Source organism: Mytilus galloprovincialis, chromosome 2, assembly GCF_965363235.1.
Source record: "Mytilus galloprovincialis chromosome 2, xbMytGall1.hap1.1, whole genome shotgun sequence".
Classification (NCBI taxonomy): domain Eukaryota; kingdom Metazoa; phylum Mollusca; class Bivalvia; order Mytilida; family Mytilidae; genus Mytilus; species Mytilus galloprovincialis.
The window spans coordinates 97,091,875-97,116,062 of record NC_134839.1 but is presented as its reverse complement, the minus strand read 5'-3'; the positions used below and the strand labels follow the sequence as shown (position 1 = coordinate 97,116,062).

General features: G+C 31.6%; 1 protein-coding gene across 1 annotated transcript in view; it reads left to right on the top strand.

Annotated features, from left to right (window-relative positions):
• The window catches only part of LOC143062584 (calcitonin receptor-like), a 41,172-nt gene extending 20,143 nt beyond the window's left edge, over window positions 1-21,029 (top strand). The window contains exons 6-13 of the mRNA XM_076234246.1: window positions 3,160-3,313; window positions 6,585-6,651; window positions 13,186-13,249; window positions 13,785-13,864; window positions 14,252-14,387; window positions 16,588-16,629; window positions 19,041-19,163; window positions 20,406-21,029. Coding sequence (XP_076090361.1) covers window positions 3,160-3,313; window positions 6,585-6,651; window positions 13,186-13,249; window positions 13,785-13,864; window positions 14,252-14,387; window positions 16,588-16,629; window positions 19,041-19,163; window positions 20,406-20,453 — 714 coding nt within the window. The 3' untranslated portion in view covers window positions 20,454-21,029. The remainder of the gene's footprint in view (window positions 1-3,159; window positions 3,314-6,584; window positions 6,652-13,185; window positions 13,250-13,784; window positions 13,865-14,251; window positions 14,388-16,587; window positions 16,630-19,040; window positions 19,164-20,405) is intronic.
• The last annotated feature ends 3,159 nt before the right edge of the window (window positions 21,030-24,188 follow it).

The window sequence follows — 24,188 nt, the reverse complement described above, 5'->3', positions numbered from 1 at the left end:
TTCTGGACGGCTTCGACTATCCGTAAGGGAAATATTTTGGAAAGATTTAAGAGAAAATGTTCATTTATTATATATAGAAGCATTGAAAAACGACATGTTAGTCACTTTTTTTTTTATAAACTAGAGGCTCTAAAGAGCATGTGTCACTCACCTTTATTTACTGATGCTTTGGAAATCATGTAAAATAAGGTTAAAATCATAATTTATAGTATGAGATATCATTATATACTATAATAATATCTAAGATAATAGCAAAAAACTGCAAAATTTCCATAAAATTACTATTACTGGTTGTCGGATTTGTCTGAAAATTTCAGGGCAGAGATATCTAAATCTGATGAACATTTTTGCCACCAGTCAGATTTGCTCTAAATGCTTCAGTTTCAGAGATATAAACCAAAAACTGCATTTAACCCTGTCTACTATTTTTAGCCATGTCTGCCATCTTGGTTCACGGGTAGGGTCGTAAAAATAATATTGTATTTGTTATTATGATATTACATCCGGCTTTCATCAAATACGGCGGGCGCTCGGCAAATTGATATTTGCGTTTATGCTGTTTTCTTTATAGGCATAGATAGTATAGATAACACTAGCATTTAGTTGTTACCTTCATATACTAGCATTTAGTTGTTACCTGTATATAATATCTTTTAGTTTTTACATTTGTTTGAGCGTTGACGTGTTTATTGATATTTCATATTTAAGAGGTTAATTTTGTGCATGAAACATGATTTGTTTCTTCAATTACAGAAAGTCAGAACTCATATGTGTTCTCTGTAAATAAGTTCAAAACCCAACATACAAATGCAGCTCGTCACATTTTTCTCGATATGTGTCCTTGGGGATACATTTGATCCGACCGATTATAGAAGAGCATTTGGTTTTATGTTAACAAGTGACTGTGTTTTATATGCGTCTGACAAATTAACTGTTTGCAATAACGTCAGTAGGAAGATGTTTACATATTATGTTATAATGGTTCCGACGAGTTCAGACAAACATCTCGTTAATATTTTGATCTGCAATGGGAAAACAAACGTATGATTATGAAGTTTAACAAATGTAGAAGTAATAATTGTCATGATTTTTAAAATTTAATAATAATTTTCGTGAAATAATTCACCAAGGGGATGAATCTCAACGAAATCTACAGTTCTCAATTGAATTATGACACCCTCAACGGAGTGACATATTGTTATTCTACGTTTCTTTTTATTCTTTTTTTTTTTCCTTTTCTTCCACACTTTTTTTGTCTCCTATTTATCAAAAATTGAATGGACCAAAGATAATGGAACTATACAATAATGTTCACCACCATGTGAAGATTTGCAATTTGGGGTTGGCACCTTCAAGATTCTGCCGTTACCATGGAAACAGCAAAAATGTTGAAACATCAAAACGCTCTTAAACAAAAATGTGTCCAGTACACAGATGCCCCACTCGCACTATCAATTTCTATGTTCAGTGGACCGTGAAATTGGGATCAAAATCTAATTTGCCATTTAAATTTAGAAAGATCACATCAAAGGGAACATGTGTAATAAGCTTCAAGTTGATTGGACTTTAACTTCATCAAAAACTACCTTGACCAAAAACTTTATCCTGAAACTTTCACTGTCATTTTCTATGTTCAGTGGACCGTGAATTTGGGGTCAAAAAATTAATTGGGCATAAAGATTAGAAAGGTCATATCATAATTAATGAAACCTCACACAAATATTTAACTGTCATATGCAGATATGACATTTGATTTTGGAAATTCCAAAATAGCCGCCGGTACTATGGAAACAGTAAACAAAAATGTCCAAAATTTCAAGATGCTCCAAACTAAATGAAACTTAACAGAAATGATTGTTTGAATGTGTAGATGTACTCTTTGACTTTAGAACTTTCAAAATGGCGCTGCCATAACGCTAGAAATAGGGGGAAAGGCGCCTCCGTTATTGCTAGCAATTACAAATCTAGTTATCATTGCTACTATGTCAGCCTGGATGAACTTCTTTTATTAGATACTATTAAGACTCATTTAGTTACAGAAAAGTCAAATTCTAACAAAATGTTGATGCATGGAATTTTATGTGACTGTCAAACAAGTGAGAGGCTTGGCTTACTGTAAAACCAGGGTTAGTCCACAATTTTCTACTTAAGAAAATGCCTGTACCAAGTCAGTTATATTATAGTTGTTTTCCATTCGTTGGATTGCTTAGGCTTTTGGTTTTTGCTATTTGATTAGGGACTTTCCATTTGAATTTTCCTTGGAGTTTGGTATATTTCTTATTTTACTTTTTACAGATAATTTAAACTTCAAACTTGATTTTTAAAAAAGCAGAATATATCAAAGAAATAATCAGATATTTTTTTTGGATTTTGGATTAAACGAGACATTATATGCAATGATATTGCTAAACGCGTACCACAAAATTTAAGAATATTTAAGAAGCCGATATAGGATGTTTTATAGAAATCAACAAAACCCATCGAATTTCTTACAAAATAATTTGAAGTTTCATCACAGAAGTATTCAAGACTTCCTTTGTACGTTTAATTTCACGTTTATTGATACTAAGCACCGTAATAAAAACTGAAAATACATTTTATACATGTGTTTCGTCCGATTTTTTTTCTTCCGCCGAGTTTTGATAGTTTGCTCTGGTTATATCAGCATAAAAGATTTAAATCTTGCACATACTGAAAGATTTAGACACAGCATTGTTTAGTTGTACATGAATTTCGATGTAATAAAGTAAGAAAGCTTTCAAAACTTAATGCCAAATATTAAGTATGCTAGACAGTGAGCACGTTATGTTAAAAAAATTCGACAAAATCGTCTACAAAGCACCTTGATTCAGGAATTAACGGTCCAAATTTCCTCACAAATTTACTTCATTTATAAATTCAAAATTAATTAAACCTGTACAAAAAATGACTATTCCTTGATGATGATACAATCGATGGCTTTACAATGAACATTGAATTGAATTGTTCCAATTATAAATTTAAAAATTAATATTTGTATTCTACTCTTTTAACAAAAGTTCATGAATTTCTTTGTACTTTCTTGCTTATCATTTACTGACGGACAGACCACTCAATTTAGCATATCTATCTTGCCTGTTAGTCCTTATTGGAGATATCTTTAAATATTATCATTTTAAGGTATGGTGCCAGGTATTACATGTGTTGGCTCATTTCTCTATGGTTTGTAATTTTGCTTGGATGTTTTGCGAAGGATTATATCTACATACTTTACTACAGAAGGCATACCAAGGGCAAAGAGTCCTCATCATAATTTGCTCGATAATAGGTTGGGGTGAGTATAAAAATAATCAACTGACAATATCGCGCACATTTAAATCCATGACGAACTGATTATGTCCTTTCAAAAGTATCATTCTCCACCTGTGCTGCATACAGTTTTCAATTTATATTTTTTCTTCAGTTTCTTTTTTTCTGAAATGACAGTCAGTTTCAACGACCAACTATCTCAACATCCTATGTACTTTATTGGTTTCAAACCAAACCGTTGGTTTTTTTTGTAAAAATTCTCAAAGTAATAATGTAAGACAATCTGTATTTAACTCAATTTCTCAAATGTTAATAATAATTTCGATTGATTAGCAGTGTCGATCAATATTAAAAAGTTGAGTTTAAGGTTTAGATGTCAAGTTCATATAGTACATTTTTGTCAAAATATGTAAATAAACTCCTCATATATACCAGGGGCCTGTTTATTGAAACTGTCCTATAGTCGCCGTCAGCTGAAATTCGTAGCGGTTATCAGTAAAAATAATCTAAACTATCAATCGCGTTCACTCGAGATATAGTTTTTCACATTCCATTCATAAATCGCAAAAAGAAAAACCACTACTGACCTACCTGTAATAATCCTGACCTTCACATTTTCCAGAATATTTTCCATTGTAATTCCGCCATCTTCGTTTCTATGAGGATCATTTGTTTACATATGACATTCGTCACTGTACGCAGTTTCCTGAAATGTTCCTTTCATTGATGTGATAAGGTTTCCCGCGCTTTATGCAAATTTTATGAAATTGAACTCCACGGAAACACTTCCGGTAAAAACAATGGCTGATTCCACCATTCAAAATCGTCTATGAAAAAGTGAAGGTCAGGATTATTACAGTACGATCACTTAAAAGGTAGGTCAGTAGTTGTTTTTCTTTTTGCGATTTATGAATGGAATGTGAAAAACTATATCTCGAGTGAACGCGATTGATAGTTTAGATTATTTTTACCGATAACCGCTACGAATTTCAGCTGACGGCGACTATAGGATGGAAATAAGGATAAAGTTAGGATCGACTTACGACACGTCTCAGCATGCACATCGAAGCTATCTTTGGATCATCTCAGCTAGGATGTCCTAACCGCTGTCCTAAGTATTGGCGTAAAAGAAATTAGCAAATTGAAAATTATAATTTTAAATATTGTATCAAATTTAACCAATAACTATGATTAAAAAAAAAGATTTATGATTATAAAATAATTATTAGTTTAAAATAAAAGGTAATAAATAGTTTTCATATTATAATTGTACATTTTAAACTCTATGAAACAAAACATATGACAAAAAATGTAATAATGTATTATATAAGAATTGAACAAACTAATTGCAAATAGTTAAAACTAAATATGTAATCGGTAAAATCACTGTATGCATTGAATGAGCTGAATTCGAAGTTTCACACTTAAAAGTTCAAACGCAAATCTCGTGCATCTTTCATTTGAATACTGAGTACCTCAACTATTTTATTACGTGTGTATATGAGCAAGGGAAGAAATAAGAATTTTACCGATACAATACTACAGACTCTCCTGGACGACGTTGAACAAAGTCAATCATTGCCGTTTTGTTGCAAATTGTCAAATGTTGCAACCAATGGTGCTGAAAAGAGGTATTTGCATCTAATATTCATCATGTTAAGGAGCTACCATTTGATTTTTAGACTTTGCCAAAAAAAAAAAAAAAAAAAAAAAAAAATAGGTGGATGACAATTTATGTAAAAACTGTCAGGATAAACTAATAAAAAAGGCTGGCCCGAATAGGGTGAAAAATTAAAAGGAAGGAAATATATTACAACCAGAAGAAAGCATGGCAATATTTTTTATTCTAGCCCCCGGTACACTCGGCCATAAAAATGAAATAGAACCTTTACAGGCCTTATTTGTTTATAAAAAAAATTATCATATGTATATCCTAAAGTTATGACCATCCTAAGACCATCTTGAGACACCTAAATTTGTATGCTAAAGTTAGGAAAATTCCTAGGATTTTCCTAAGTTCCAACATGTTTGATAAACCCACTTAGGACTAAGATTTGTCATAAGTTGGTCGTAGGACACGTCCTAATCCAAAGAGAGCTTCGATAAACACGCCCCAGGACTACTAAAATTTTACACTTACGCCAGACGCGCGTTTCGTCTACAAAAGACTCATCAGTGACGCTCGAATCAAAAAATGTTTAAGACATTTGTTTTGTTTTAAATAACATTAATGATAACAAACTTACCTTAAACATTAAATTAAGTAATTGTAAGTCTTAAGTACACGTAACGACACTTCATGTTTTGATTGTTTAATCTTAAAAGTTTCAAGTTGTAGATGTTTTTGTTGTATATTGAATTATACTTAATAAACAGATATTTAAACCAAAAGAGGATTTCTGCAACAATAATAAGAGTGATGCTCAGAAAAAGACACCCGGTCTCTTCAATAATTATATGTACGGTAAAAGTTCTTATAAATATAGAAATTTTTCAGCATCGAAAGAAGGAGTTATTGAAATGCTAGGTATCCAAGGCTCCGTGTTAAAGACCATACTTTGACCTATAGTGGGTTTTCTTTTACAATTGTGACTTGGATGGAGAGTTGTCTCATTGGCACTTATGCCACATCTTCTTATATTTAAATAGATACATTTGATACTAGTATAAGGCGATTTTGATCTTTCCTCACTTTCTGTTTAACATTAAGACAACTATCTTCTAGAGTTTAAATGACATTGATATAAGTAATTATGGTTCAATATACGAGCTTCAACAATGAGAAAAACTCATACCATATAGTCAGCTATAAAAGGTCCATACATAAAAAATGTATAACAATTTAAACAAGAAATAAGTGGTCTAATTAGAACAATTCATTATACAAAAGTACAATAGTGACAAACATGAACCAAATTCAACAATTCGATTGGCTCCTGACTGTAGAAAGGTAAATAAAGGAACATGTTCGTGAATGCTAAACCCTTCCCTGACCTTGGATACTGATGTATGTCATAGCTATCGGACTTCCCCTTCTTTCTGTTATTCATGGATAGTAGTTATGTTTTAAACATCAATCTAATCTATAAAATTTGTCTTTTGCATGACTTTTATTATGGAAAAAAATGTTCTCTCTTCGACAAAGTCAAAGACTCTAGCGTTAAAACTACATCAACCAACCAATCTATCAATCAATCAAGTATTTATGACTATAATAAATATGATCATACTTAAAAATTGTATAGCTCCGAATACTTCATTTTCCTGTTTTCAATTACTTGATGTTTTCTTTTTAGTGGTCCCAATTTTCCCAACCATCATATATGCAGTCCTTAGAGCCATATCAACAGTAGACAATACAGTGTAAGTTTTATTGGGTGTAGGAGTCCATCAAGTAGTCAAAGTTTGTTTTCGTTTAACACACAACAACTGCATTTGAACAAACTAAAGATGCCGAATGTCAACTGGTTTCATCAAATTTACTCGTAACCCTTTTGTTTTTGTCTGTAACTACATTTAATATGATAGCTTTTTTATTATCTCCATAATTTTCTTTATACTGTAATGCTGATTTTTGGAACACAGAATATACAATATTTTTTTCTCAAAAGTACACAAATAAACATTTCATTTTAGAAATAGGCAAAAATGTCAATATTGTGGATGAAAAAAAGATGATAATTTAAAAACTTCATCTTTTCCCTGATTTAAAGAAGAATCCTGAGGGAAATTCCCTCATACACAATATAAAACAGAAAATAAACACTCATAGTCAGAACAATTCAGATGAATCAATTATTGCATGTTCTATTTTATGACTTCGTTACTATTTCTTTTGTCTATATATCAAATTGAAATCATTTACCGCTGTTATTTATATCTCTTAAAAGTCTTCTGTAACGCTGACGATACTGAAGATAATTGGTAATGTTCTGAGTTAATAATTGCCATTATATTCTACAATATGTGATTCCTGTTTACGCCTCAATTGATAATTGAAAAACCAAAAAATCGAATTTTCAATATATAATGATCTACAATTAAAACGGAAACCGTTATCATAACTCGAAGAAGCAGATACGCTTATTAAAATGAAATTCTATCACGACAGTCTGTTAAGTATTAAATCAAAAGTAAGCTGCTGAGGAAATTGATAAGACCTGATCAGATGATTATTTATGATGTGTTGCATATTTGTGCATCACACATTCTGCAAAAAACATCATCATTCAAAACAGGTTTAGATATTTTTATGAATTTGATAAAAAAAAAAAAAACGCACATCAAAAGACATGTAAGCACACCAAAAGATAGGTTAGCAAAAAGAACAAGATGATGACACCAAACAAAGAAAATACAATCATCCGATGATTGTCGTATTTGAAGTTTGTACACACACATTGAGCGTATGCTTGATCGGACTATGCTTGACATGGATTGATTAAAACAAGGTAAAATAGACTCCATATTTAGTCATCGAGGGTATCATCAGCTCAGAAGTAAATACTTCGACCCTTATATGTTTAATAACATACCGTTTATTATTTTGAAATTATCAAGACACTAAGGTTTAAACTCCCTCAAGCAAAGTTGACCAGGTATATATTTGACAATTTTTTTGAGTTTTTGTTGTTGTCATAAAACATTACAATTGTTTCCTTTATCATACATTCTTGGCTTTCAAATATTGGGCTTTCTGACGAATATGAATACATAAAGGTAATTGCCCCCTTTTTAAATGCTCTTTTAATTTGTCTTTCCATATGGTTTAATGTAAGCAGCACTGATAAATCTCTTGATTACGAAACGTGCGTCTTGCGCTCCCAAATTACAAAACAAGTTTATCTAATGAGTTTCTACAACCACTGCGTCGATGAAACTGCTGGTGGTTTTGTCCACGGAGATTACACCATTTGTATTTATCAAGTTATTTTTGAAATTTTGTTTCCTACGTTTTTAATTTATTCTTCCAACTGATGAATCTTATGTAGACGAGACACCAGTAATCAAATTTAGATTTGAAACGGTTATTCTTATCTTAATAGATTAAACAATAAAACAATCAAAAATATTTTTTGTCATTTTGCTGTTTAATATTCTACAATAAATTCAGTACTATTTAGAGAATTATCTTGGATGAATTGAGATCTAGTCAGTCTGTGTCCATATACCAATCATCATCATTCTTATTTGTCTGAAAAGCTACTGGACAGTACTGATTTAATTGTGAACAAATTATCTGAACAGAACTGAAATGACCTCAGTGGAAACGTCTGAAAGTTGACTTTAATTCTGTGCATACCTAAATTACATTTTTTAGACTTTTGGATATTGTAAAGATAAAGGTAACCGTTTCAGACTAAAATTCATTTACCAGTGCATACAAAATATTAAGAATAATATTGTGCCTAATATGTGCTTCTTCATTTGTGAATCACTTACACTATTTAAGCACGGATTGTTCATGTTTTGAGGAAATTAATGTTGTAACTTGGCCGATTAACTCGTAAATGTAATAAAAGTTAACACTTTTATGTTAAATTTACGAGTCAGTGGCCAATTATACACGTCAATTACTTTTAAAAAAATATTTTCATCCATATTAGTCAAAACCATAATACCTTTTTTAATAACTTCCTTGGAAACCCAAAGTTATACTACCCCTAGAATTTGGAATCAATTCTTCAAGAGTTCATAATCTCAGCACGTTAAAGCTTGTGAAAGTAAATTATTAAAGGAATCCGAGAACAACATGTTTGATATAAGGCCCGATCGAAAGCAATCCTAGTCAGGAGCCTGTCATTCAGTGGTTGTCGTTTCTTTCTGTACATTCAATGTATTTGTTTCGTTCATTATTTTGTACATAAATTAGGCTGTAAGTTATCTCATTTGAATTGTTTTACATTTGTTATTTCGAGGCCGTGTTTGGCTGGCTATTCGGTATTGTTGACTTTGCTCATTGTTAAAGGCTGTAAGATGGCCTATAGTTGTTAATTTCTGTGTCATTCATCTCTTGTGGAGATATGTCTTATTGGAAATCATACCACATCTTATTTTTGTATTAACATTCAATGCATGATTGCACAATATTTTTGAAGCACAAGACATTTAAAAATATTAGAAAATCTCTTAACATATGTTTTTATGAGTTATAGTATGTATTGCAATATTGTCTATGCCCGTGTCACACTGTCCCGATTTTTACGCCGATGTCAACACGATTATGGAAATTTTCAAAATCGGGACTGATCGTATCCAGATCGGGCTATTCGTAGTGCCATCTTTAACCATCGTAGAACCATCGGCCACTTTTTCTAGCCTTCGGGGACAACTTCGGGAAGGGTTCTAAATTTTTTAACATGTTAAAAAATCCCCGAAGGTACGTCCGATGTTGATGGTTCGTATTGAGTTCGTATCACCATCCTCACAATCGTAATGTCACCTGGAATGCATCTTTGAACATCGTATTGTATTCGTGTTTCCATCGTTTCCATCGGGCAGTTTTGACATTACGATGTCTACACGAATGAATCACGAAGCTACCCGAAGGTCTTACGATGACAACACGACTTCGTGAAGACCTCGTAATCCCGTCGTGTTGCCATCGAATAAAAGTACGAAGGCGACAAGATGGACCTACGACGGCAATAAATCCAGCTAAATGTAAGTTAATTTTCGCTCTAAAATACATTTAAAGTGCCATGCGCGATATGCACTGGTCAGTCTAATACGACAGTTAAGAAAGACATTCACAAAACATGGAGCTCATATCATATTCTATGAGAACAAGAAAGGCGACAGCGTTGTTTATATTGATTCAAATGGAACAAGAAGAGCAGCTATTACAGGCTCAGGATTTACTTTTACAAGTAATATATCATTTTTGGTCAATTTTTCATATCAAGTAACATAATGAAAATCGTAAACGCGCCTCGTACACCAACACTGCAGGTACACGTATATAGGGAAACAAACTTTTTCTGCATTATTCTGATTTTTTATGTATCGTCTGAGTTGTTGTCCCACGAATGTTTACTCCATAACCATTTTGTTTTCTATATGTCATATTTTGCCGCATTTGTTGCTTTCCCCACATCCTTCCTTTTGTCTATATTATTATGACATTCTCCTGGAAAGAGCTCTTTTTGAATAAAAGGGATCAACGAACCCATTACCTTACCTTTTAGATAGATCAGTAAACATGGGCATAATTATGGGTGATTATTCAGACTAGAGCACACATTTTACAGTAGTCCTATAACATATGACCTCGGGGGCATTATTTACTATTTCTATTTACTGTTCTGATATTTTTTTTTACTATCAATGTGCCAATTCAAAAAAAAATAAAAAATGAAAATATCAGTATAAAAACGTTAAAAATTGAATAAGAATGCGAAGTCATATGTTATAGGACTAGTGGCATTATATGCAGAGACTCGGAGTCAAGTTTTACCCTTCAAGCCCACGGTCTTCCGTCTTATGATTAAACCAGAAATTAAATGTACAATATAATATATATTCAATATTGATCAAACAATTTAAAACGCGCGATGCTTTAGGCATATAATTTAAACGCATCGTCAGGCGTGTAGCTACGTTTACGTCCAAACGCCCGGGCGTTCACTTGAATTTTGGTTAAAAAAATAATCTCAATAAATCAAAAAGATCTGGTTTAAAAGCTTGTAATTGCGAATAAAAGTGATGGAATTTACTTTCGATCAAATGGTACTGTATTATATATTTATTTTGTTATTTTTCTGTCAGTCAAAGTCTGAATCTACTGGGAAATCTTTTTACTTTTGAAAGTTGTTATAAGCAATTCATTATCAGCTGAGATTCTAATATGAGCTTTGATTTTAGCCGAGCCTGTGACATTTTTGTCGCGAAAGCAAGAAATAGCGATCCTGGTTTTCGTCAGGCGTGTCAACATTTAGGTTTAATATGTTTACATTTTTTTTTTAATATCAATTATTTTGTCAAATCTTCGTGAAATTTTACGAAAGTTGGACAGAAGCTTTTTATTCTCATTAGAGTATACAGAGCATCACTGTCTGTGGTTAAAGTTTGTTACACTTCAAATATTTTGTCAAACCTTTGTCGAATTTTATGAAACTTTGGCAAAAGCTTTTTTGTGATTTATTCAAATTCAGATTCAAATATTTATTTAAGATATGACTGTAATATTTTTTTCTGTTTATGAAGAAATAACATGAAAAATTTGGTGCACACTGAATAACGCGCGTAGCGGGTTATTAATCAGTGTGCACCACATTTTTAATGTTGTTTCGAATAGACGGAAAAATATTTCAATCATTTCTTATAATTTAATTCTGAATTCCATTTTAAACCGTAGAAAACCATAAAAAAAAAACGTTGATAACGTCACGGTCACATGACTAAATTATGTCTATGGGCTGATAACAAAATAACGTCAGCCAATCAGAAGACGCGTTACATCCAAAATTAAATTATTGCCATATAACTTTAACCATAAAGTTTGTGACATACAAAATAAGCAAAGAAATTAATGTATGAAGCAAAATTTTAAGAATATAAAGTTATATATATCTTTTTCCATTGACATACGGACTTACCTTTTAGCAATTAACAGACGGTCTGTGATTATTATTTTTTACATGATAAATTTGTAATAATTTTTCTGATATTGTCATATTCCATCTCACGAAAAAAATCTACAGAAAATGTTTGATCATTTAAACCCCTGCAATGGGCTGATAAATGGATTCAATTTTCGCTAGGAAGCGGTAATCCAGACGAACACCATAGTCCCACGGAACCCTTTATGAATTTTCATAATGCACCTGAACATCTATTAAAATTAATCATTTCATATTCATTAACGTCATTTGCACAAAAGGGGTTTTGTTTGAGTTACTGCTTTGCGCTACGGTTCCTTATAAACGTTATTTTAAAGTAACTGGTTTGGATATTTTCTCTAACACCAATGACCATTGGATTCTAAATCAACACAATGGCCAATGCATTAATTAAAACATAAAAGATTAATAAGATAGTCTCTAAAGTATGTTCAACTTGCTATTGATTGGTTTTTTTTTTATGTCAGAAAAGTGCTTCCCCTCGAACCCACTACTAGTAGATGTTAGAACTTGGATTCGATTGGGGCCTTCAAACTTCTCGCCGAGGTTAGGGCGTACACTCAAAAGTAGCCTGGCTACGCCACTGATCGTAAGCTGTACACGACGTCTTTTAGACATCGTATGGCCATCGTGCCATCATTGTAATCCATCATGTAGCCTTCGTAATCCATTGTGTAGCCTTCGTGATCCATCGTGTAGGCTTCGGCTGAGATATGAATTTTAAATACCCGTCTTCGGTTAACCTTCGTATATCCATCTTTTGCTATCGTATATAATTTCGGCACCATCGTATAGACTCCGTTATTCATCGTACTTGCTTCGGTCACTTTTTGGTATTTTAACGAGATCGGGACCAACTTCGTACGAACTTACAATTTTCGCATTCGGGTGTCCATCGTATATAAAAATCGGGACAGTGTGACGCGGGCACTATGACTCCTTGTGGCGATTTCGTCTTAAAGTTAGGGCATTCCTAGTACAATTTCACCCACGGTGACAAAACAATGTTATACATATGAAATCGAAAAATCTTCGTCTAAAGAATGCACCTCTTCAGATGTAATGCTCAGAGGATTCACAATACTTTTACAAAATATTTGTTGCGAAATTATTTGAGACAAAACATCTCCGTGTGCATTTTAAAAACCCTATCCACATAGATAAAAGTTGTTGTAATGCTACTAAATGTATTGCAAATTATCATTTAAAAGTTTTATTATAATATAATTATCGCTGTAAATAGTAAAAACACTAACATTTAATAAATATGTTGTAGTTGTTGGATGAATGAGAGTAGTCTTCAATGGATTATGTATGGACCAATAGTTATTTCTCTGGCTGTAAGTACTTAACATGAACACATAACTTAGAACCCTGTTTTCATTAATAAGACAAGTAATAACATTGGTGTAGACACGATTTGCAGCTGTTATTTGTTATCAAATTTTCTATTTTCAATGGTAATGTGGATAAAAATTTTCCTTTTTATTTACTATGATATAGATAGAAACACTATTTTTTGTGTTGAAAAACATAAACAATATAAGAGCGTGCACTTAATCCAATATTTAGACGTAGATAAAAAACAATGCAAGGTACAATAATGATCTTTTGGTCTGATTTGAATTATTTTTGTCATTCTCCCACGAAAGAGAATAAATAAGAAAAGGACACCATATTGTTCCTTTTTTTCCAGAGACTATAACTATCATAGTTACATGTGGTACGAAATATACTTAATGGTCATATTGGAAATTAAGGCAAACGAGTCAGCTGTTTGAATAGAAGTCATATACAGGTGACGATTACACGTGTACAATGTGTATGTAAGAATCTCATATATTTTTCATATTTACATCAATCTTATTTTTGTAGGTTAATATCATATTTCTTATCAATATTGTTCGATTACTGATGACAAAATTAAAGGATCTACCAGAAGCAGCGCAAAATAAGTAAGTAAACAATAACATGTATACAATATAATATTTGAATTTGGAACCTCAAGTAATGGAAACGTTCAAATGTTTACTCTTTTAAAATCGTTTCATATAAGTACATACAATTCATCCTTTATTCAAATTTTTCAAATATATGTCTCTATATTTATGTAAAGTATTAAAATAGAGGAATATAATCTATAATCTAAATATAATCATAAATATAAAATAAAGAAAAGAACTCATTAAATTTGCACTACATTCATTATATATCCGTCGACAGATCGTTTTTGAAATTTACAAACTGAACATTTCGTCACATATACATTGTAAGATTAAGATACTTCAAATGTAAACATACCATTATAAATGTTTACCTATATGATACATATTTTTATCCAGGAAAGCAGCCAGAGCAACGTTAGTTCTGATACCATTATTAGGATTTCAATACTTACTTTTGCCGATGAGACCTGACCATGGATCACCATTTGAAGATGTCTATAGTTATTGTTCTGCTATTTTAACGTCATGCCAGGTTAGAATTATCTTAGGAGTACATGTAATAATTAAGAGAAATGTATACAAACATTAAACCAATATGACACTTTAATGCTTTTTTTAAAGCATATATGGGAAGCTATCTGTTAAACTTTGGCAAAGATACAAGGCCTACAATTTGTAACGCCAGACGCTCGTTTCGTCTGCGGAGGAATCACTTGACCCGGTCGAATAAAAACGTAAACAGAAGAGTATAAACATGTGTCTATTGATAACGAGTCTAATTTTGTTAACCTTAGACTCAACTTGGCGCAACTTGGTTTTGTTGTCGTTTAGAAGCTTATTCATATGTCTTTTATTCATACATTTGGAATACGTATAAAGTCAGTATACTACATCGTCCCTTTCACGGTTAAAATTATTTATGCTAAACAATTGCTAAAAATATTTATTGTGGTACTTGGTAGAGTTCATCAAATATACAAATTGTTTTTTTCTATTAAATCTTATTTTACATGCACGCTAAATTGATAAGATTAAATATTACTAGAACCAACTCACGATATCGCGGGTCCGTGACTAAATGAAAGTTTATAATTGTGTTCAAGCATTATTTGTAATCTGGATTTTTAGTAATGTTATTGTCATATAATAAAGTCATGTTGATTTAGAAAAAAGGAAATTTGTTATGACAATTTTGATTTTTTTTATTGGAATGTCCTTAGGTAAACATTGCTCCAACAGAGTTAAAAAAATGAATGGCTCAAGTTGACAGTCGATACACTCAACAATTGTTATCACGGATTGGTTGACTTGATACGATTTGTCGGTGTCTCAACTCACTAGCGACAGGTTTTTGCAGTCTTATATCCTAAGATACCAAAAACAGTTGTCTGATATGTAATTTTATCAATTGTTTTATAAGTCTCGATTTTGACATTTTGATTAAGTGTGAATTATTCGCAAGGCGGGTGAGCCATTCATACCCGTAGTCGCTTATTTTGTGGACGCACCAAGTCTAGCAACCTTTTTATTCCATCAGTTTGATTAAAGTTTACCATGACTTGTCCCTCCCCGATCGATTTGAAGGATTTGAACATCGGTTTGTACTACTGTCAGAATTTAGTGTTTATACTTTCTTGTTTTGCAGGTACAGTTGTGTAAACAATAGACTTTATTAACTGTTATCATTAGCATTATAAAGTTGAGTGAGTTCTTCATCGAAGGAAGGTTCTTAACAGTAAACTAAAAGTGACAATAGCGTAGTCGTGCACAGTAAGCACACATCGGAATGCTGTTAATTTGAAGATAAATAGATTTACAATAACTTCCTTAATTATTGTCAATCTAGAAGCTAGTAGGCTTAATCCTGTCAACCCATTCTTGTTTTTTTGCTAAGGAATGTGAGAAAATCTAGTTTAGGATCGAATATTTATGAAATAATGATATCATTTTTCCATCAAGGTCTAAGGGGGGAAATATAAAGCATAGAAACACGGTACCGTGTATGGTGTTTTGTCATTATCATCATTAGGATCTCTGAATATTATCTCATTTTCAGTTTTGAAAAACCATTTCCCCGCATAATGGACCTTCTGTCATTTACAATTAATTTTAATGTCATTTTATTGTCAATACGGGATCATTTAAATGTTTAGATTGCAAACTGGCTGACAAAATGTTTGTTTCAGTCAGTAAATTATTTCCTATAGTTGTAAACCAACACGAACCATATTACTAGTAATCTAAAAAGAATATATAAAACGAGCTTAAGAAGCAGAACAAAAAACGGTGCTTACCTTAATTTTATTCTGTTTTGTTGTATGTTTAAATAAAAAAACATCATATTTTTTTTATCAAATAAGCATAAGGTTTCAATTGTATCCTATGTTTGGTCATTGGCATTTAAGTTTCTGCCTTTTTTGTTATTCATACACATTTTTAATTTGAAAGCTATTTGTATCCATATGTGTATTTCGGACGAAGCACATGTGCTCTCCGCTAACGTTTGGTGGCGTTTGCATTTTACATTGTGTTATTTCCAGTGTAGTATTTAGGAGATTATTCTTAGCCTTTTATGGGTCAATTATTTACCGGACGTTATTCTTATAATTATGAATGTGCATTGCCCAGTTACATATCTTCTTAATTTCTACATCATTGTGTCAATCGTTTCCATCATTTAACATGCATTGTTCTAATGTATGTATTTACACTCTAAAAATATTATTTTTTAGGGGGCCTTTGTTTCCATAATATATTGCTTCTGCAATGGTGAGGTATGTACAATGTTTTTCATATCTTCCATTTAAGATATTAGAAGTACCTTGATAAAAATTTCGTCAGTTGTCTTAGCAAAACGTTTGCACCAAAAGATGCCTCTTTCAAAATATACATTTCGTAAGGAACGTCGATCCTTTGAATTTTTCGAGTAAATACCAGTACTCAAATATAATCAAACAGTCATGAATTTTCATCGTCAAAATGATCTTTCCATTATTCCACCTAATTGTGTTCAATCGTTAAAATGGAAGCGGGCGTAATGGTGACACGTTGTCAATTAAATTCTTGAAAACCGACAAATCTATGCACATAGCATCATTAAGATCCTTAAATAACAGTTGCATTTCAAACACAAATGTATTTACTAGCTTGAAAGCATCATTTGATGTACTTTAATGCCTTTTATCAACTTAAAATTGTTTTCTGACGGATTGCAAGGTGTTATTTTCGAAAGGTGAAAAACAGTAAGAATAAAATAAAAATGCTTTTAAGGTGGTACCAAACACTACAGGGAGATAACTCTGTAATATCAGCTAAACGTTTTAATTACGTTGCGTTGTGAAGGCAATATAAAGCTTCTCAATGATCAAAATTAGTGTTTGTCAAACTGCTATATAACCAGTGTAATTTTTCTGATAAAACGCTTGGTTCAAATTATTTTAATTTTTTATATTTTTGTAAAAGGGTCAAAGTAAATACTTTGTAAAAATTTTATGAAAATTAAACGAGCCAAATTAATTTTAGTGAAAGTGTTGGGTACCACCTTAAGTTAAACGCAAAACAGTTTCACAAGTTAAGTGTTCCTACAGAAAAAAATGTTTTTCAAACAAACAAAAAAACGATAAATAAATTGTAGTACAATTGTGTTCAAAAGTCATAAATCGATTGAGAGAAAACAAATGCGGGTTACAAACTAAACCGAGGAAACACATCAATTTTAAACGAAAAGTAAAGGAACAACAGGAACACAGTAGTGCATAAAAAAACACCACCATACATAGAAACGAACTATTGGATAACAATTGCCATATTCCTGACTTTGTACAGGAAATTTTAAAAAAGGTAGATTGAACCTGTTCTAATGGATAGCTTAACTGCCGCTTTATGACAATGTTATAAATTATCGTTGAAATGACAGCACAACGTGATAGAAATACAGCACACACACACACAACAACATTTATCACAGCAAAACGCACAAACGGCACTTCATGCAATCTGCAGAACTACAACGAACATATTTCATTCACGACAAACACCACAGGATATAAAAATAGTGACGCGCTTACGTAACTAACATGCAAACTGGAACTTTATACAATTATTTTTACTATACTCGTCGAAAGAAGGTTCATGACAATGATGTTATGGAAAGGCAATTTTATAGTAATTTGGACTACAACGATAAGACAACAGATTATCCAACGGAAACTATAACAAAAATATAAAAAATGAATTCATGAATGTTGGATGTGCAAAATAACGAGACATTCGGTAATAATCTAACACAACCCTGGTATCTATGATGAATTTCTGTTTTTATGACTCATATATGACCAATATATTCATTTCTTAGTACTATACATTTTTAATGTTATTATACCAACACGTATAATAAATATATAAGAATAATGTAATCTGAAGCGAGATTCTGTATTAATTAATTTTGTGTGTACGTTTTCAAGACAAAACAGTCAACCTAAACACCCCCTGAAGATACACTGGTGTACCCGACCTTATCTATTCGATTACACTATTGCTTATTTTAAGGATATTGACGAGCATAAACAAAAATCTTACAGGTAAAAAAAATGACCTTGTGCTTAAAAAGTTCAATAATTGATCTTTCGGTGGAATTTGTGCATCTGCATAAAAAGATCCTCATGTATTTGAACAAATCGTACTGTTTTTTTGTTTTTAATTTAAATATTTACAAATACCTCGAGGCTCCATGCTGTAATTTTGGTATACAAATATTAAAAAACAGATATACAAGGTGCTTAGTATTTTGTCTTAATCGGCATAGCTTGGTGCGTTTGTTATTTATTCATCTCTTGAGTAACAAGGGATGATATTTTATAAATTTCAAAGTAAACACATGAAGACTTTCAAATGCAAATTAAAAACAAGATCGAGTAAACTTTTAAAACGAAATTAATTGCCTGGAAGTTGGACTTAAAATTTGTCCAAATAAACCTTCATTTCTTACATATCATTAGAATGGAAAAACATAATGTCAAACTACCTGTGTGTTGATACATTAAGTAAGTTATGCCTTCAAATAACAATCATTATATACATTCATTGGACATTATTTGTAATTTAAGGTTATAAGATTTATGAAAGTGTATTGTTGCTTGTTTGCATTTCTAAAAACGTAATTGTTGTTTTTCTGTATTTAAAACAGGTAGTTTCGCTGTTGAATCGAAAATGGAAACAATATAGACTTATGCATTGCACTGGAAGAGCGGAACAAAGATGTCCGTCGATGAAATCCAATGATACAGAAAAAATGTGCTTGGAATCAGTGGTACGTAATATATATTGACGTGAAGAACGCACTAATATTTGGTATGATAGTGGTCCTCAACTTTGAGCTGATGTTCAATGTCTGTTTACAATTGAAATGGGATGATCTAGTATTAAGCCATTTTAGATATCTAACAAGAGGCGACAGATATTAACTGGAGTATACACATTGATCTATTATATGAAGAGACCCAAGAAAAACCTGATGTAATCCAAGAAAAACCTGATGTAATCACAAAAACTATCAAACAAAAGGCGACAACTATTCACCGGAGTAAACACATTGATCTATTATATGAAGAAACCCAAGAGAAACCTGATGTAATCACAAAACCCCAGACAGGATGTGACGAAAGGATATGCGTCTCCTGCTACGCACGCATTGTCCTCCATGCGAACCAAGACTCGGTGAAATATGAAACTTTAAATGTTTAGTCGGCAATTTTTCATTCTAGGGAAATCGGACTAGATGGGTTGATTTTAGATCGGACGACTATTCTGGTGTCTTTTTCATCGATCAGTAGTATTTACACATAAATGGACATAACGTTAGATTAAGGATAAATAAATGATTTACAAAACACATTTTAAACTATAAAGTTAAGCATACAGAATCATGTTTTTGAGATATTTTCAGATGATATATTGGCTACATGAAATTAAAGTTCAAGTAAGAAAGACGTAAAAATATAAAGTACAAAGGAAGATAAACAACACTCAATAACAAAGCTTTTAAAATATTAATTTAGTATATCTAATTTGACATAAGCATTTGTTTAACCGAAAATTATAGCATTCTATATTTTGATTTTGGATAAATTGTATTTGTAGAATCTGCTGATTGCATTTCCTTTTAACAAATTCCAATGTATCACTAAATGTTGGATACAGGAAACATGTCTTATAATCAAACTAAATGTACGAGAGGACCATCATGCAATTAAATGTTAATATAAAAACTAGTATATGACTTAGTTCATAGCTAACATGTCTTCAATAGTTGTATTATATAATAATTTTGACATGCAACAGAATAATAAGTCAAGCTAGAAGTTCGTGGATAGTATCTTTAAACCTTATGAATAGAAAAAAAGCTGATGTGGTATTATTGTCAAACTACCTGCCAGTTTCCATAAAAATTGATTGTGCTTACGGAAATTATTTGTTTACGTTTTTTAAATCATCATGAACATTACATTACCAATTTGATTGTATAGGTTAACATAATCTCATATCTTTTCAGAGAGAAGAAAGTCCTGAAATGATGGCGCTCACCGAAGCAAATCAGTAGAAACTGATCAGATGGCTTTGTTCTTTGCAACGGTATTAAATTCTGTGGATTTTTTGGACAGTTTCTCGGCAGAATACATGTTTCTTTGGTCACTCAAATTAGCAATGCGTTCTTAGTAATTCGACAGTTGATTCTTCTGAAATAATATAATATACATTTACAGGTTATGTATGAAGGAATTCATCTGTGAATTGCAGAAGCTTTATTTCTATTTAAGTTACCTGATATCAGATTTTGCCTTAGTCGTATTTTCCTTAATTCACTAAAATTCAAACGTTCACCAACTGATAATGACTAGCGTACATGTCATCTAATTTTATGAGTCTTATGTAGACGAAACAAGCGTAGCAAATTATATTGACAAGTTTTTATATACGTGTTCTCAATCTGCGTTTTTCTGAACTGGTGTGAGGATAACTAGCAAACAGAGAAATTTTTATAAAATCTTCTGCTAAAAACTAACGTCAATTTCATTGGTTGGTTTTATTTAGACAATGACTAGAAAGATGCCGTCTAGGTTACGTCAATGCAATCATAAATAGATGTTACATGGTGAATAAAAGACTTACTATATTATTTTTGTCGTTTACTTTAGAAGATATCCCCGTCACATGAATATTTGAAAGTTGTTAACTACGAAATATTGTCAAATACTTTACTGATGTCATGTGCTTTATCTTTTAATTAAAAAAAAAATATTGTAGGGGGATGTGGGTAAAATTGCTATGAGCAACATTGATTGATACAGTTCGAAAGAACTGTAGCATAGAAAAATATTTTCATTGTGTATGAACAATATTATCTTCGTGGATACACATGTTCTTACCATTACCGTTTGGAATAAATGATTTACGCATAAAAATAAAACAATAATTTGCCAAATATTGCAAACAACTTAATGTAGCAAATCAAGTTGGATGTTAAAAAAGAAAGTGTGTCAAAGTTTATATGTGCTGCAGACTAATTAATGATTGACCATCAAATTTAAGCAATTTTACATTTCCATTTTGGGTTCAGCTCATGCAAGTTTAATCAAAATTGTTAAAAACTTTGATATACCGAACTAGTTCAGGATTTTTATTAGATGCTATTAATTATCCTGGCTTATGTTGGCCGTTTGTACCTCGATTTCATAAAATTTGCTATGGATATTAACATGAAAATGAACACATGAATATGGGAATTATATATGTTTGGTACCTTTGACTTGCAATTATAATAAAGGCAGTCGTGCAAACGACATAGCGTAATAATTGTTTATCACAAACAACAAGCAACGATGATTACTAGAATAAAGTATCATGAACATGAAAAATTTATCATTGATACAAAGATTTGATAACAATGAAAATTCTTTCCTGAAATATCGTTCAATTCTCAAAACCTGGGGAAAGAAACTCTTACATCCTATCAAGACTAATCAACATGACGTGGTAAATAGAGCTTTATAAAATGTACAGCCAATAAAAAAAAAACACTAGAAAATATAATTACTAACGGTTTTATCTTGCACTACTATATTTCTGCCTTTCTTTCTAATGATTTTACATATTATGTCTTAAATATTTTAATTGAAATGAAAATAACACATTACAACTTTAGTGTTTTTCTGAGCTAACTGTTTACAGGAATGATCAGGCTTAAAAAGCTTAAAAGACAAGCCGTAAAACTATTTAAACAGGTTCAATCCACTATTTTCTACATTTGAACATGCCTGCACCAAGTCAGGAATATGACAGTTGTTGTCCATTCGTTTGATGTGTATATCATTTGATTTTGCCATTTGATTAGGGACTTTACGTTTTGAATTTTCCTCAGAGTACATGTAGTTTTTTTGTGATTTTACTTTATACTACTGTTGCCTTTATTTTATAAATACATATTTTAACGATATAAAATTGTTGCGTTAGTCAAATATATGTATCGATAAAAAGATTGTCTAATAAACATGATACATATTAGAATTTCCCTTTTATATAATATATGTATGCTCTTTTCCATCTGAAAAAGAGCTCAAAATATGTATTGTATCAATAGTTATTTTTGATATCAATATCAATTATCGGTAAGAATGTGATTGCACTTACGTTGGTTATGATTGATATTTTTTCATGTGTTAACAGTTTTATCATGATACACTTAATTGTTCTTCCCATTGCTTTTCCTCAAGCGGGAAAATCTATTTTCTCATTATTAGTAAGCATTTTCTTTTACATAGAAGAAATATAAAAATTCTACAGGCGTCTACAAGACTTCCACTATCGTGAAGTCGCATCCTTTACTTCTTCTCTTTAACAATTTAGTTGTCATGACCACTGCTCTAATGATGTAGGATTTGAATGAATAAGAAAAAAAGATCGGTAAATAGGACGGAATGGACAGGAACCAATTTCCGGATTACAAACTCAGTTGTAAGATACAAAATTACTACAATGATGAGACGTGAATGGACAATCAATCAGCTTAAAGAGAAATAATTTGATGACAACCGAATAAAACAAGTTGCTAAACAATATTTCAATAGACACAGAGAAGGGACCTTATAAATTATTGGGTTGTAGTCTGAGAACAATCTTAGAATATATGGCTCTGACTTGAGACTAGATCACCTGTTCAATTTACTTATCCAATATGTACTATCAAAGAGTATAAATTACAAACCGACAGCGGATTGGTTTATTTCTAGATTGTAATGTCGATTCAATATCAGTTTATTTTTTAAAATGCAAAAGTTTTTGCAAAAATTGAAATTTAATCGGACAACCTAATGTTTTGACGTAAATATAAAAATGTGGTAAGATTGCTTATGTAAAACCTCTCTACAAGAGACAAAATGACAGAGAAATTAACAACTATTGGTCATCGTACGGTCTACAACAATGAACAACATACCACATATTCAGTAATAAAAGGCCCCGAAATTGCAAAGGTAAAGCAATTCAAACGAGAAAACTAAAGGCCTTTCTCGGCAACCATTGAAATACAGGTTCCTGACTTGGGCCAGGCATATACAAAATGTACAACCACCCCCTTAACCTGAGACAATGTTGAAACATTCAAATTTGAGGACAAACTACAAAAATCGGTTGAAAAAGGTTTACTCATAAGCATAAGATATATGCAAATAAAAACATATCTAACAAAAACACAGAGTGGACGTAATAAACGGGTACTTGTACATTCGAACATCAAGATCTGAGAGTGCTTATAGTTACTGACAGTTAGTTAAAATCCATTTACAATTTATAAGAAAAATCATGCATCTAAGACTAAAAAGGTATTTACGTCAACTTCTATTTCACTATTTCAACCAATAAGATATTCTGTCAATGAAAAATACGACAAAAGTTAACATAAAAAAATAGAATAGAATAAAATGTAGGCGAAACTGATCTAAAAATAACAAAAATCATACAAAATGTGTCATTTATTTCACAATATCCGTAATCACAACTTACCAAAGACACATATTTTTAGATTTTGTGTTCATTACTAGTGTGAGACTGCCTCCTAGTCGTATTTGAAAAATAAACAGATACATGTAGATTAAATAATTTCATATATTCAAGTAAATGCAGAGACTTTGTAAGAACATTTCGAATCGTGTGAATCGACGGTCTTCCTAATGTTAACAAATTTTACCAAAAAAGGCTGTAATAATGAAACTTTACGGAGAGCTTAACAAGAAGAAACAAGCCAATAAAAGTTGGAAGATAAGCCTCTAAGCAAATAAAA